This window comes from Boleophthalmus pectinirostris, unplaced genomic scaffold, assembly GCF_026225935.1.
Source record: "Boleophthalmus pectinirostris isolate CB_2022bp ecotype Guang Dong unplaced genomic scaffold, ASM2622593v1 HiC_scaffold_16, whole genome shotgun sequence".
Classification (NCBI taxonomy): Eukaryota; Metazoa; Chordata; class Actinopteri; order Gobiiformes; family Gobiidae; genus Boleophthalmus; species Boleophthalmus pectinirostris.
Genome location: NW_026571095.1, coordinates 30,025,621 through 30,041,800, shown reverse-complemented (window position 1 = coordinate 30,041,800; position 16,180 = coordinate 30,025,621). Strand labels below are relative to the sequence as shown.

The 16,180-nt window shown below is 41.2% G+C and overlaps 1 protein-coding gene across 1 annotated transcript in view; it reads left to right on the top strand.

The window, feature by feature from the left end:
- LOC110155725 (uncharacterized) overlaps window positions 1–16,180 on the top strand; it is a 54,566-nt gene that overhangs the window by 30,175 nt on the left and 8,211 nt on the right. The window contains exons 9-10 of the mRNA XM_055151373.1: window positions 7,607–7,664; window positions 11,132–11,305. Coding sequence (XP_055007348.1) covers window positions 7,607–7,664; window positions 11,132–11,305 — 232 coding nt within the window. The remainder of the gene's footprint in view (window positions 1–7,606; window positions 7,665–11,131; window positions 11,306–16,180) is intronic.

The window sequence follows — 16,180 nt, the reverse complement described above, 5'->3', positions numbered from 1 at the left end:
TATTTGACCTGGATAGAATCAGAACCCAGGAGAAAGGGCGTAACTATTCCTTACATGTCTGGTGTTTCTGAAAAACTTTTCAGACAACATGAAATCCCAGACTATTTGAAACCTACAAAAACAAAGCCACAAACAAAGCAATGTAGTCTACTGCATTCATTGTAGTAAAGACGGCAGTGAGCGCTATAGTGGAGAAACGAAACAGTCACTTCATAAGAGGATGTACAGACATAGACGAGAGAGCAACACAGGACCTCAGTCTAATGTCCATCTCCACCTCAAAGCCACGGGCCACTCTTTTAAGCACAATGAGGTACAGATCTGAGCCAGAGAAAAGAATTGGTTTGAGAGGGGAGTTAAAGAGTCTATTTTTGTTAAGAAAGACAACCCTTCCTTGAACAGAAATGTACAAATCCTATTTACAACTCCATCCTCAAACCTAAAACAAAGAGAACAATAGGGGTAGCCAGGCCAGGTCTAGAGGTGTGAAAGCACTTGTTTTGGGACTGAATAATTATACTAATATGACCCCTCACTCAGGCAGTTGGATAGTCCGAGCTAACAAACAGAAACTGTAAATATGTAGGGTGTTAGGTTCAGAGTAGTTTCAGTGCAGTTAGATCCAGATATAAGGCAGAGTCGAAGAGCAAGGGAAAGGGAAACATTTTTGACCTAAATAAACGTTTGTCCAGTTGACAAATTGGATTTCTCCTTTGCGATTTGACCTGGATGTTTGGTCATAATGTGTGATGAGCCTCTGTGCCAGTGACATTTATGAAACAGCGTGTTCAGAGAGTGCGTTCTTCCCTGGATCAGAGAGTGTGTTTCAGTGAATATGAGAGTGCATTAGTCCTGAGTGGAGCCATGTTGTGAGTGTTCTCTCTGGTCCTGTCCTCAGCTCATTATCAGCCTCCCACCACTTTCACAGCTCCAATCTGTCACTCCACCAGCCCCAGGCCCTCTCTACTGCCCCCTACAAGCCTACTCTGTCACTCCACCAGCCCCAGACCCTCTCTACTGCCCCCTACAAGCCTACTCTGTCACTCCACCAGCCCCAGACCCTCTCTACTGCCCCTACAAGGCCTTATACTGTCACTCCACCAGCCCCAGGCCCTCTCTACTGCCCCCTACAGGCTTACACTGTCACTCTAACAACCCAGGCCCTTTCTACTGCCCTCTGTCTCCACTGTCAATTGGTTGTTTTTTTGTTTTGTTTTGTTGTTTTTTTTTCCTAAAAATGGGCTATGGTTAAGGTACAAATTATCATCCCTGTAGGTCCCTTGGGGCACACCATCAGAAGCAGTGGGTCCCATCTCCAGATCTTGACCTAGTCTTGTCAGGAAGAACTGGAACTGTAGGATTTGACCTGTTGTGCATGTGTTCAGTTGTAGCCATAGTTTAAATGCCTCTAGAGCAGGACCATGGATCTATAATAAAAACTGGATAAGGTGGTCCCCCTCTGTCCTAGCTTGAGACTGACTAGTGGCCGCTCTAGGTACTTGCAGCTCTGGGGAGCTTGGGCCTAGAATGAAGGCTCAAGAGCAATGAAGGCCCTATTCAAACTGCCCATTTTCATCTGACAGGGCATCCACAACTTCCACAAAGGTCGGATTTGGCAGGGATTCTTGTCTATTTTCCCAACATAAACTTTTTAAAATGTTAAAATCCTCAAAGCGCCTAAAAGTTAAGCTGGCTGTACACTGTGTGATTTTTGGCCCTTTCTGAGCCAACTTTTCACTCATGCAACTGTTTTTGGGAGTTTTCACTTATTCGTGTGTCATGCTTTGTGTAGTAACATGGGGTAAGGAGAACCGATTAATACCTCATGACCAGCTCCTGACTGTCAAATGTAAATCCAGTCCCCTCTCATGAGGGTTTTGCACTGTTGAAGTCGTTCGTATAGTGTAAGAACATGAATCGTGAGCTGTGAACTTTAAAAGTTACAGTTTGAGCTGGGGCTGAGTGAAACGATTGAAAATATCGCACAGTGTTTGTTCGGCATAATTTTGGTAAGATTTAGCCTAGCCCCGCTCTGAGCATTTGCTATCTCCGGTCTTGCGTCTCTTGCTCTGATTGGTCCAAACACTCCACACCGTGCACTTTACATTACACGGGTGGGAGAAGTTTGTCCGTATTGAGGAAGTAATTCAGAAGAGCAAATTAATTTTTGCCCCTGCGCCAGTGAGCACAGGCCTCTGAAAACAACACGACGCCATCATCTTGGGTTCACCTTCCAGATTTGATTATAGTCCAATGAGCAGGACTCAGATCTGATGCAGTGACTCATTGTTGCATGTAGAGGTGAGGAAATTCTCGTACCCGGCTCACTAAACACCAGTATTTACACGAGCCGCCCTTGCAATGATGCTGCTGACTGTTGTCATAGAAACGGCCTTATGCTGTGCTTTATAAACGACTTGTTAAATGCAGGTCAGTGTATGGAGCAGATCAATAATACATCAAACATATGCTTCAGATGCCCTCCCTGAAGCCATGAGCTGAAACTGGGCTACAAGATTGAGTAGGAATCATTTACACGTCCAGTATTACAAGATTTAACACGTGCACTATTTACTAATATATTCATTGTATTTTTTAGCACAAAATCACAACAGCGATCACCTCACAGGTCTTAAAGCAGCTGTATCTGATTTTTATTGTCCTAAAAGTGTGAAAAACAGAACTAGTTCATTTTCAACAGTTTGCAGAAGTCCAAAGTTATTCCTCACTTAACTAATGCATTCAGAGCATCCGAATTATTCACCAAGATGAGTTTATAAACGGAACTAAACCAGGATTAAACTAGGACTCAGCCAGGACTCATCTAGGACTGAACTAGGTCTGTGGACAAGGATTGGACCAGGACTGAACCAAGCCTGAATCGGGACTAAACCAGGATTCAACCAGGCCTGAACTATGACTGAACCAGGGCAAAACCATCACTAAACCAGGACTGAACAGGGCTGAACTAGGACTGGATGAGGATTGGACCAGGACTGAACCAAGCCTGAACCAGAACTAAACCAGGACTCAACCAGGCCTGAACTAGGACTGAACAGGACTAAACTAGGACAAAACCAGGACTCAACCAGAACTGAATTAGGACTGAACAGGACTAAACCAAGACTGAACAAGGACAAAACGATCACTAAACCAGGACTTAACCAGGACTCAATTAGGACTGAACTAGGACTGTGGATGAGGATTGGACCAGGACTGAACCGGGACTAAACCAGGACCCAACCATGCCTGAACTAGGACTGAACCAGGGCAAAACCAGGACAAAACCAGGCCTGAACTAGGACTGGACAAGGATTGGACCAGGACTGAACCAAGCCTGAACCATAACTCAACCAGGACTCAACCAGGGCTGAACCAGGACTGAATTAGGACTGAACAGGACTAAACCAGAACTGAAATGAACTAGCTCTGAACCAGGGCTGAACCAGGGCTGAACCAGAACTTAACCAGAACTCAAGCCAGGCCAAGATCAGACATGATGTGTGCAGGACTGAACTAGGACTGAACCAGGACTAAACCGGGTCTTAACCAGCCATAGGAGTTTGATCTGTGGTTTTAAAGGGCAGTGGAATCATCTGCTCTTGTGTTTCTGACGCGTCTGAATATGAGGGGGAGTAAAGAGGCCAGCGCAGAACATATGGCCTCAGGTGTGACTCGGTTTTGCCCTTGACTCTTAATGGAGCAGCATCAGCAGTGTGGATTTGGATTTACACGGCGTTAAATGAGGTCAGATATAGAAGCTTTTGGACTTGTCATTGAGTGTTTTTGCTGCAGGGTTCACAGTAGAGTTTTTGTATGAATTTTATTGACCAGTACGCTTTAAGAATGGGAAAATGACAGAAAAGAACGTGCTGTGGAGGCTGAGTGTTTTGACTCAGAACAAATGTGTCCAGGTTGATTTCTATGCATACTTAAAATCCACTTTTCGGAGCTTTTAACCATCTTAGTTGTTTTCCTTCACCATTTACCCTCTCAGTTGTATTTGAAGTGATTTGTGCTTTGTGTTTGAGCAATCTGTAATCACTTATTTTCACCGCCACCGGTACATGCCCACTGTGACGTACTTACTTCTTTCTCCAATTTAATTTTATTTATCTAGTGTTGTAGTACTTGAGACTGGTCTTTGTTTCCTTCCCTGGCCTTGAGACAGTTTTTTTGATCTCATCTCAGACTCGGCTGCTTTTGGACTCAGTCTTGTCTCGGCCTTGAAGGCGCTTGGATTCGGTCTTGTCTGGGTTTTGAAGGAGCTTGGATTTGGACTTGTCTAGGTCTTGAAGGCGCTTGGACTCGGTCTTGTCTAGGTCTTGAAGGTGCTTGGATTCGGTCTTGTCTTGATCTTGAAGGCACTTGGACTCTGTCTTGTCTCGGTCTTGAATGCGCTTGGATTATGATAAAATGGAGCTAGATTTTAAAAAAAACATTAATATATATGTTTAAATTAACTAAAATACAAATAAATGTAGAAAATGACAAAGATGGTCTCGATTTGGTCTCGATTTGGTCTCGATTTGGTCTCGGTCTCACTTCGGGCTTTAAAAGTCTCATTCTTGTCTTGGTCTCAACCCTCAGAGGTCTTGGCCTTGTCTCTGTCTTGGGACCCTGTGATCTCAGACAGGTCTTGGTCTCGATTAGTGCGGTCGTTTTAGATCAGCGGTCACCAAACTTTCTTCTCTGGGGGCCACATTAACCCTCCTGACTGTGATGGGGATCGGGGTTGGGTTGGCCGTATAACAGACCAAAATCACCACCAGCAGGCCTCATTGTGTAGTAGAAATCATCCACAATACTATATCAAAACACACATATTTGTTTATTGTTAGTTGTTACTAGTGGTCCTTACTAGTGTCCTTAACTAGTCCTTAACTGCACTACAGTACTTTGTGCATGTGTTGACTGTCACTGTTTGATCTCGAGCTGGTCAGGTGACGAAAATTCTGCAGCAAATGTAAATATGTCATATAATTATGTAAATGAAAATATAAATACTTAATATAAATATCATTTTAATTGAAAAAAAAAATCTACAAAATACAAGATGCAGTTGTGTTATTTGCCAAAAAGTAATTTAAAAAAAATAGACCAATGACAACTTTTGAGGATTGCCTCATAGAGCGTGGTCGGCTAGAGTTGGCCTTAGTTTGATGACCCCTGTTTTAGATCAATGTTCTGATTTTAAATAACCTAATAATCCATGGGTGTCATAGATTATAACTATATAACAGACACAAGCACAATATGTCTTCTTCAAAAACATGCACAATATAGTTAATAATAGAATAACCCTCCAGCTATGGCAGTTCTGACCAAGCCTCGCTCAAGATCTAGAGATAGGTCCTCGTGGGTTTTAAGTTAGAGTCCCGCCAGCGATAATAAGAAATGGGTCAAATGCAGAAGATGAATTATTCTATGGGAATCAGTAAAGGCTCTGTACCTTTTTAATTCATGTATCTGAATGTGTCAAATGTGTGAAAATGTGTCATGCCCCAGTATAGATAAATCATATAATCAGGTCTTAAGGTCAAAATAAGTCTGCTGTGTACTGTCTGCCTCCATTTTAAAGCGTTTTATAGTCTGAGATTCAAGAAGTGTGCGTTAACATGTCGGTGTTTGATCATGTTGTTCTCTGAAAGTTGTGCAAAGCAATTATAAACTCACCTTGGTAAATAATTAGGATGTTGTGAATGCATAAGGTAAATGAGGAATAACTTTGGACCACTGCAAACTGTGTAAAATGAACCAGCTCTGTTTTTCATGTTTTAAAGCAGTAAAATTAGGTACAGAGTCTTTAAATAGAAGTTTCTGTGACACGCGGCACATATGTTCTTTCACCCACCTCCCCCCTGCTCCTATGGGAGTGTTAAAAGTGTGAAACAAACAGCACAGAGAAGGACTGACTAAATGGGTGTTATGTGGCGGCACTAAAATGTCCCTGTGACTCCGTGATGCCTATAGTTCAGACCTCTACAATCTAAGGCTCTAGTCGACTAATTAAACCCTCCGTGGACTAAAGACGTGTGCTGCTGATTGATTGGTTTGGGGGAGTGTAGCAAAAGCTCTCAAAAGTATTCTTTATCTCTGTGTATCTGACCCAAATTGCACTCACAAGACTACACCTGCAGGAAAGCTCATGCAAAAACAACCAGGCTATCAATTATGGATGTAAAAGTGATATTGTACTGCCAAAAGTCTTTCAATAATATCGTGGACCATCACAATATATCGAAATTACAAGTTTATTTTCTTAAATTAATAGTTTTAGTCCAGCAATAGCTAAAAAAAATCTGAGGGAACTGCATAGACCATCATCCTTTGCTCTGTTTCAGTGCAAACTACAAGAAGAAATAACTGTTGTCATTACTTTTAAATCTTTGGATTGTGACAAAACAAAGTCTTGTCAAGGCATTTTAAAAAGAAAAAGTAGCATATTCACTATTTTAGCCTCCTCAAAATATCGTAATAAATATTGTACTGTGATGCATATCGTGAAAGTATCATACTGAGAGTTTTGGATTTTGTTAGATTCTTGTCTTTAATACTTTGCAGCAACATCACACCGAGGGTGTTCTACATGTATCTCTATGATGGAATGTTCAGCAGTGACACTTTTAAACAGTATTTTCCTAGTCACCTGTGGTTAGTCTCACAAATGTAGATATTTAATATTTGCTGTAATTACATCTGCTGATATTGAACTGAACTCCCTCTAGGGAAAATGCAGCACGCAGCAGTTAGTTAGCTTTGATTGGATGTAGGCCTAACAATAACCGAAATATCATGATATTGTATCGTCAAAAGTCTCTCATTAGTACTGTGGGCCATTACAGTATATCAAAATCTCAAGTTTCTTTGCTTAAATTCATTGTTACGGTGCAGCAACAGCTAAAAGAAACAAAAGGAACTGAAAAACTAACTAACTAACTAACTAAAAAAAAAAAAACTAAAAAAATAGTGTCAACCACGTGATTATGTAAAACAATTGGGGTAGGACACTGTAAATTTTTTAAAACTTTATCCTACTCCTTTTGAGCACCAGGTCCCAAATATGTACATGTACATATCCTTGTTTTTTTGTTTGTTTGTTGTTTGTTTTAATGTATTGTTTCTGATTGATGTTGTGCCTTGCTCGAACAAATAAAATGAAGGAATCCATGAAAAAGTGAAATGTTTGGAAAATAGTAAAGTGCTGCTACTCTGACAATAAAAAAAAAAAACAATCTTGAAGTAGTGAGACGTTTGAAAAATAATGTTTATGCTGCTACTCCGACAATTTACCTCAGTGTCTAAATAGCCGTCGGAATAGCAGTATCTAACCGAAGAACTCCCTGGGTGTGGTGTCTTTGCAAAGTATCAGTTTTGGTCTTCTCTTAAATTACAATATTGTTAAAGTTCATTTAGAAGTTTTGAGTGAATATCGTTTTTCCTGATTATATGCAGATTATGTCCTCTTGCATGTATTAAACCTTTTCCTCCTGAACACAGCACTTAGTTTGAAAGTCAGCGGTGTCACATGAATATTCATACGCTCCTCAGCTGTCTCATTATTAGCATTAGCATAAAGAGCACTTTGTTTATCTGTGTTTTGCAGGAAGTCCTTTCCGTCCCAGCACGCCACCCTGGCTGCCTTCGCTGCCGTCTATATCTCTGTAAGTACAAACGTCACAAAGTAAGTGGGAAATGGATGTGTATGCAACATAAAGCTGTAATATGTAACTTTTCTGGTGGCCACTTGCTTGTATCCCTGGAGATGCCTTTAATTAAAGCAACTATATTACACAAAATTGATTCTTGTGAGCTTAAGCCGTGTTATAATGTTGTTTCCTCATGTAGTGGTCCAAACAGAAAGGCAAACACAAGGTATAAAAATAAGTTTAAATTTGATAAAGTAAAAAAAAAAGATAATTTAACAAAGGCTAAAATTAGGCAAATCATGAACATAAAAAAACTGGGCCCAACTGGGGTAACTTAAATCAAACTGAACAGAAATAAACTAACCCAAAAGACAAAGAGCAGGGGTGTTTAACTACATGAGGACCAACTAAAGCTGAACACAAGAGAAGGGGATTTACACTAAATAAAACTAAAACTAATAACTTAATCAAAGTAACAAAAAGGCAAATAATTATAGTACAGAAAATAATAAGTGATAATAAAGTGCCCTTAAAGCAACTAGACAAATGAACCCCCCTTTGTTGATTTATGGATGGTCTCTCCCAAAGGTCCTCCATCCGGCACTCAAGAAGTACAAAAAGACCAAATATAAGTACATAATTCAGACTTATATTAACTAAAATGTGTGCACCCTGATTAGAATATAAATCTAAAATAAGTGAATTAAATGATGTGTGATGTAATTAACTTAATGTTAATTAAATTAAATAATACTGACACTCTGGAGTGGTGGCAGAGGTATCCTAGCCAGGCTGGCGCCACCTAGTGCCTTCGCTCAATTTCATTTCTCTCCAGCAACTAGGTCAGGAATCAAAATACACTAGACGGTTCACAAAAAACGAGGAAATGTGAGTTTGGGCACCAGCCAATCAGCGAAGAGCCATACATTCTGTGTTGGCAACGATTCCTGAGATTGAGGATTTAAAGCCAGAACAAAGAGAATGTTTGGCAAATTTCCTCAAGGGGAAAGACGTTATTGCCCTTCTTCCTACAGGATTTGGGAAAAGCTTAGTATACCAGTTTGCACCTTTAGCAGCGCATTACATATGTGACGACCAAATAGCAGCAATTGGTTAAATGATAAAAAGTACCCGCCTACCATCGAGCGACCGAATTCTAACACTGCAAGGTCAGACGGTTTCTACAAAGTGGAACCGGCTCATGAATCAGGCTAGACTTATCCACCACACCTCATCAAGAACATTCCTGGAACTGTGTTTTGTTTCATTCACATATGTTTGATTAATCCTGGATTATTAAGGCTCTAAACAAATCTGTGTGTTCCAAGTGTAGTAATGACTCTGCATTTACACTTCCACACCATAGACATAATTGGTCTTAACATGTTCGTATTAACCGGGGCTACATAATCCTAGTGTTTGTTTATTTTTTTTCTCTATTTTGTCAGTTAAAAAGTCCTATTCACAATATAGAGCCTGGCTTCAAATCTGCTCCTGTCATGTCAACATCGGGAGTTTCATTTGAGTGGAGCCAAACACTATGGGTGACGTCACACTCGCTTAGTCCACTTCTTTATCTAGTCTATGTTCCAAACGTTTCTCAGTCAGTTTGAGAATTGACCAAAACAAATAAACAAACACGGTTGGTTTTAGATCACATCTTGTTACGATCCAGCTCGCCAGGGTCAGGAAGTAACAAAAAAACAAAGTGGATAATGGTATAAATCAAGTCATGTTTATTTAACAGGAATGTAAAAGGGTAACTTAACTAAAACAGGGTAAAATATGTCCAGAAAATGACCTAAACTAAGAAATAAAATAACAGGATTAACATATAACAAGTAGGCTTATATAAAAATGAGTGACTAAACTAAGGGACACAACAAAACTAGATCACAAGTGCCCCAAAATAAAACCACAAAAACCCACAAACAGAATCGAATGACAAAATAAAAAGTCCCAAAACAGAACTAAACTAAACAAATGTCTCAACATAAACAAAGACAGACACGTACTAAAAACAAAAATGAGTGACTGACACCAGAGAGACACTGAAACACACCAAAAGGGGAGGAGGCTGGAGGTGAGGCAGGATTGGCAGGTGTAGAAGTGCCCCACCAATGAGGGACCAGGGCTCTCACAACAGGAATCCACGGGGACAAGAAAGAAATTAAAACACACACAAAACAAGTCAACAAACTGGAGGCCTGAGGGCATAACACATCTACTGGAAAAAAGCCCAGAAAACAAGATGAGGGAATTTGTTTTGCAGCTGATTCTAGTCACTTTTTAAAAAGTGTTCACTACTGTCCCCAGTGGTCAGCTCAGGTACTGCTCCAGGGCTAAGATTCTTCATGTTCTGAGGAGACAGACAGTACAACACAGAGGACAGAAGCGTATCCGTATGTGTCTAGAAAGTAAAGCATACATGAGCCTTCAGTCTGTCTTCATTTCCAAAGCTCAGAATGCTCTTTTCCACCTTGTGATGTCATGAAGTGGTCATTTTCAAGTTTACAGCTCCTTTTATCTTTAGTTCAGTAGAGAATGGCAATTACAGGGTTGCAATCATCCAAATGATTCTAGTGTAGGTGTATGGAATGTAAAAACACAGTGGATTACTTCCTGTTTTACCACAGGACATCACAAGTTGGAACAGAGTGTTTTCAGTTTAAGAGAAGAACTCAGGCCCTGTTAACATGTGTGCGGGTATTTTTAAAAACTGAAACTTCGTTTGCCCCAATCTTTTACACTCAAACACCAAATTCGCCTCTGAAAACAAATCTTTCTAAAAACTCCTGCTAGAGTGGAGATTCTGTAAAACTACTGTTTGCGTTTGCAAGTGAGATAAACAGAGTTTTAGGAGCTGACGTGCCAAAAGTGCAACCAATGTTTTACCTTTTGCTCTGATGATGATGGAGCATTCAGAGCAGCAGTCGCTTTTCTTCTGGTGCAAACACTTTTCATGTGTTTGCATTTGCACACAGCTGATGTTTCATATCCATGAACAGAGACGAATGAGGCTTGGAGGTCTGCAATTTTGCCATTTCCTTAACATATCTATGGAGAGATGAGCCTGCTCAGTAATGAACGTTTTTCAAGGTATTTTTGAGCAATACTTACAACTGTATAGAAATAAATGCTACATTTTTAATCTAATCCAGGTGTCGCCCAGAGGCTTGGCATAGTTATGATGGCACTCGATGGCCTATTTATGCGGGTTCATGTAAACTAAAACTTTTTTGAAAACGATGCTGTGTGCATGATGTTATTTTGGAAAATGGAGGAAGGGAAATATTCGTTTCTCAACATACACGGCTATATGTAAACGTAGCCTCAGCCTAAATATGGATTTGTGTGTTCAACATGTGTGAATGAAACAAAACTCCAGGTCTGTTTGTGATGAAGAAACAACATTATAACACAGGTCATAAAATGGAGTACTACAGTCCGTTTATCAGTGCTGATGCTGCTGTGTGTTGCAGATGTACTTCAACACGGTGCTCACAGACTCGGCGAAGCTCCTGAAGCCTCTCCTCGTCTTCTCCTTCGTCATGCTGGCCGTGCTCGCAGGTCTGACCCGCCTCATCCAGTTCAGGAACCACCCCGTGGATGTGTACTGCGGCTGGCTCCTGGGGGCCGCCATCGCCGTCTATCTGGTCAGTGTTAATAATTGTAATGGTTATGTCACGATAATTATTAAAGTTGCTGACAAAAATATTATGGATATGAATGATTGTAATTTGAATATTATAATTATGCTCCATATTTAAAATGTTATAGCATTGAGCTTTGTTGTAAATGAAAACAACAATGATCTAGATCTAGGACGACAATAGTTCAGTGGGTAGAGTGTTTTGTCCACTGAACCGAAGGCTGGTGGTTCAAATTCTGCTCTTGACATAAACATGATTCCACATTGCACAGATGAATACTGTTGTTATGTCCTTGGGCAAGACACTTAACCCATCTCGCCCCCAATGTCTGTATACACTGTTGTGTGAGTATGTAAATGGGTGCCTGGTTCCTTGATGTAAATTAGTTAGAGTCTTGAAGGTGGAAAAGCAGTATAAATTAACCTTTATAATTTACCAATATTGAAACTAATTAATGCTACAACAACCAAAAAGCAGGATTCTTCTAAAAAACTGTTCTATAATATAGTTAAAACATATTAGTTGCAAAGAATAACTAACTAATTTAGAATACATCTTCAGGAAAACAACAAAAGCTCCTCATTAATATAAAGAAAAAGTACCCACAATAATACTGACCCGAAATAACTATGGGCACTGACATGCACTAGTCTAGCACCAGCGACCTCTGCAAATACAAAGACTGGATGGAATATTTTAAAAAGTGTCTCCAAACGTCTCCAACACTCTGGGTCGCTAGGAAATGAGGTCCTATGTCCAAAATTTCGGACTGTCTCTTTAAGCCATGTTATATTGCTGTTACCTCATCAAAAACCGACCTGGAGTTGTGTTTTGTTTCTTTCACACATGTTTGAGTAATCCTGCATTATTTAGGCAAATCTCAAAATGCTCTGTTCCACCTTATGATGCCATGTAGTTTTCAAGTTAACAGCTCCATTTACCTTTAGTTCAGTAGAGATTGGAATTTTCAGATCTGAAATAATGCAGATGATTCTAGTGAAGCTACATGGACTTTAAAACACAGTGAAGCACTTCCTGTATTACCACATGACATCACAAGGTGTTTGAGAAGAAATCAGCCACATATGCAGTTTTTGTGTGTTAAACATGAAATGAAACAAAACACAATCCATGTCTGTTTGTGATGAGGAAACATTATAACATAGATCAGAAAATAGTGTAATATGGGCTTTTAAATAATTCAAAAGGTAAGCCATGAGCCACTATTATTGTTAGTTAGTGGAGTTTTCATTGCCGGCCTCTCGCACGTGAAATGGCCCAAATCTCTGGAGTGGTCGTTGCCGTTGTGGGCCGCTCGTTTGTGATCACAGTTTGTGCGGTAATAAAAAAAAAAAAAACACAATTGCTTTGTTTCTCCGAGAGCAGCTCCAAGTGCAGTCAGATGGAGGGAGAGGAGAGAGCCTGAGTGAGGACGTGAAGGAGGCTGTGTTTCCTCTTTAGTCTCCGAATGTGTGTGTATCCTCCCACTCCACTCACCTCCCCGGCCCACACACGCTCACACACAACACACACAAACACACGCACACACACATGCTCAAACACACACACATAATACACATATAATACACATATAATACACAGGAGTACAGGACTGTGAGAAGGACTACAGGCTATAGGCAGGAGGAAGGGAGAGAGGGAGAGAGAAAGAAAGAGGGAAAGAGAGAAGAGGGGGTGAGGGTGGGAGATAGAGAGCGAAAAGAGGTAGAGGCTGAGAAAGAAGGAGGCAGAGAGAAGGGGATGAGGGAGGGAGAGAAAGAAGGAGGGAGAGAGAGAGAAGGAGGGAGGGGGGATGAGGAGGGGGAGAGAGAAATAAATAAATAAAGAAAGAAAGAAGTAAGGAGAGAGGTGGGGAGGGAGATTGAGAGAGGGGGAGGGAGGGAGCTAGAGAAAGGAGGGAGAGATGGGGGGATGAGGAAGGAGGAGATCAAGAGGGAGGGAGGGAGATAAAGGAGGGAGAGAGAGAAAGAAAGAGGAGAGACAGGGAGAGTGGGAGATAAAGGAGGGAGGAAGAGAGAGAGAAGAGAGAGAGAGAGAGAGAGATGGGGAGGGAGATCGAGAGGGAGGGAGGAAGGGACAGAAAAAGAAACAGAGAGAACGAGAGGGAGGGAGGGAAAGTAGGGGAAGAGAGAGGAAGAAGGATGCAGAGAAAAAGGGGACTGAGGAAGGAAGGAGAGGGAAGGAGAAAGAGAAGAGGAGAGAAAGGGTTTTAAAAAAAGAGAGAGAGAAAGAAGGAGGGAGAGAAAAAGGGGAATGAGGAAGGGAGAGAGGAGGGAGAGAGAAGAAGAGACAGAGAGGGGGGAAAGAAACAGAGAGAAAGAAAGTGCGGGAGGGCGAGAGATACAGCGAGGGAGGGAGAGAAACGAAGAGAAGGAGAGAGGGAGTGTTTTAGATTAGATTTGTTGTCATTCTACAAAATACAACGAAACTTCGACAGAGCAAAACTGCAGCAGTAAAAATGAATAAATATAGACACATTCTCACATCCACACCAATAAAAACACGTCCACTGTGGGTTTGTGTTTGTGCGTGTGAGGGGAGTTTGACGCCTTCCTGAGGGGAGAGCAAAGGCGAGGCAGTTCCCGGGGTGTGTGGGGTCCTGCAGGATGTTGGAGGCGCGTGTGCGGAGGAGACAGCGGCCAGATTCGACTCTCAGCTGTTCTCGCCACTCTCTGCTGCAGGTCCTTCTTTTCAGCAGCTGTGCAGGCTCCGTACCGTGATGTGCAGCCATATGTCGGAATGCTTTCGATGGGTGTTGGGAGGCTTGGTGGCAGGTGGTAGGTAGTGGGTGTGGTACGCGGGGGCGAACGCCATCCACCCACTTCTCCTGACGTGAGATATAAAAAAATAACAAATATAAATAAAATAGCTACAACTTAAATGTCAAACCGGAGCTACTGGCAATGATGAAAACAACATGCATAGACTCATGATATCTGCACTAGTGTCTTATAGTGACCTGAGACATGAGAGACCAGGACTAAACCAGGACTGAACCAGGACTGAGTGTGGGGATGGGCCCAGAGTTGTGCCCGCATAGACCGCCCGGTGACCACAGGAGAAAGAACTGGCGCAGAGCTCGATTGCGCTTTGTGGATACCATGCTCTGGGGGCTCGGGGTTCTCTCTCTCGCTCTCAAGTCCAAGATTAAGAGTTTTGGTTTAGTCCTGGTTTAGACCTTGTTTAATTCTAGTCCTTTTAGACCTGGTTTAGTCCTGGTTTAGTCCTGGTTTAGTCCTGGTTTAGTCCTGGTTCAGTCCTGGTTTAGTCCTGGTTCAGTCCTGTTTTAGTCCTGGTTCAGTCCTGGTTCAGTCCTGGTTCAGTCCTGTTTTAGTCCTGGTTCAGTCCTGTTTTAGTCCTGGTTCAGTCATGTTTGAGTCCTGTTTTAGTCCTGGTTCAGTCATGTTTGAGTCCTGGTTCAGTCGTGGTTCAGTCCTGTTTTAATCCTGGTTCAGTCCTGGTTCAATCCTGTTTTAGTCCTGGTTCAGTTCTGGTTTAGTCCTGGTTCAATCCTGGTTCAGTCCTGGTTCAGTCCTGGTTCAGTCCTGGTTCAGTCCTGTTTCAGTCCTGGTTTAGTCCTTCTGGTTGAGTCCTGGTTCATGTGTTGTGATTATGAACGGCATTAATGTTAATAACACAATTCCGCATAATTTTGAGTAAAAAAAAAAAAAACATAAAATATTACAGATACAGATTTTCTTTCCTGGCACTTTTATGTTTGTACTGAAAGTGATTTTTTTAAATATACAAACAAGCTATATGACACCTGTGTGTATTTCGGCATGTCAAATTGAGTATATGGCTTTTGGGGCGGAGGAGGATGGGAGGGGAGTGGGATTCATCACATCGATGATGTCACGAATCACGTACCCCAACTTAAAAAAATCCCCACTATACACCACTGGTTGTTGGGGATGGAGAGAGAGAGAGAAAGAAAGAGAGCGTCTGGGCTCCATGTCTCCAGGAACGTCTCTCAGCACAAACACACAGACCCATTGGGACTCATGACACACAGGATTATACTCCAGGTACATTTCACAAAGCAACACAAGAGCTGGATCACTGAAACATTTACTGTGACAAAATATATTAGAAGAATATTAAACTGATACCGATATCTGTGGGTTTTTGTTTTTTGCATGTAGAAATAGAACCCCACAAGAGTGCCAAGAGTGCTGGAGGTTGTGTGGAGAAATGGACGCTGATCACACACATGTGTTTTGGAGTTGCCTGAAAATTAGGGTATATTGGGAACAACTGAACACAACTTTAAGGACTATTCTGGGATATGGAATTGAGAACACATGTCTGGTGATGTATCTGGGAAATATATCTGATGCAGTAAGGAACGACGAGGACATGTATTTGGCAAATATTATTTTAGCTGCATCTAAAAAGGCAATTACAAAGAATTGGTTACAACCAGATCCACCTGCACGAGACTGGATCAGGATTGTGGAGATTATTTGAATGATGGAAAGAATAACACGCAATCTTAAACTTAAAGGGTACAAATACTATGAGCAATGGGGAAAATGGAATATATTCATCAATGACACCAGAAAAACAACATAGTGCACACAAATGTTAATACCAAATGCATGTTTAAATAAGAACCTGTAACTCCAGACTGTTGTTACATTGTTTTTTGATTTTATATTTTTTTGTATGTTTTGAAATGTTACTTAAAACCAATAAAAACATAGTTATAAAAAAAAAAAGAAATAGAAACAGTAGTAGTGGTAAGTCAAAAATAAGTCTAGTGCGTATTGTCTGCACTAATTAGAAAGCATTTTATTGTCTGTGCACTTTTAGCATGGAAGTTGTTGTTAGGCCTGAATAATTACGATGCTTGGGATG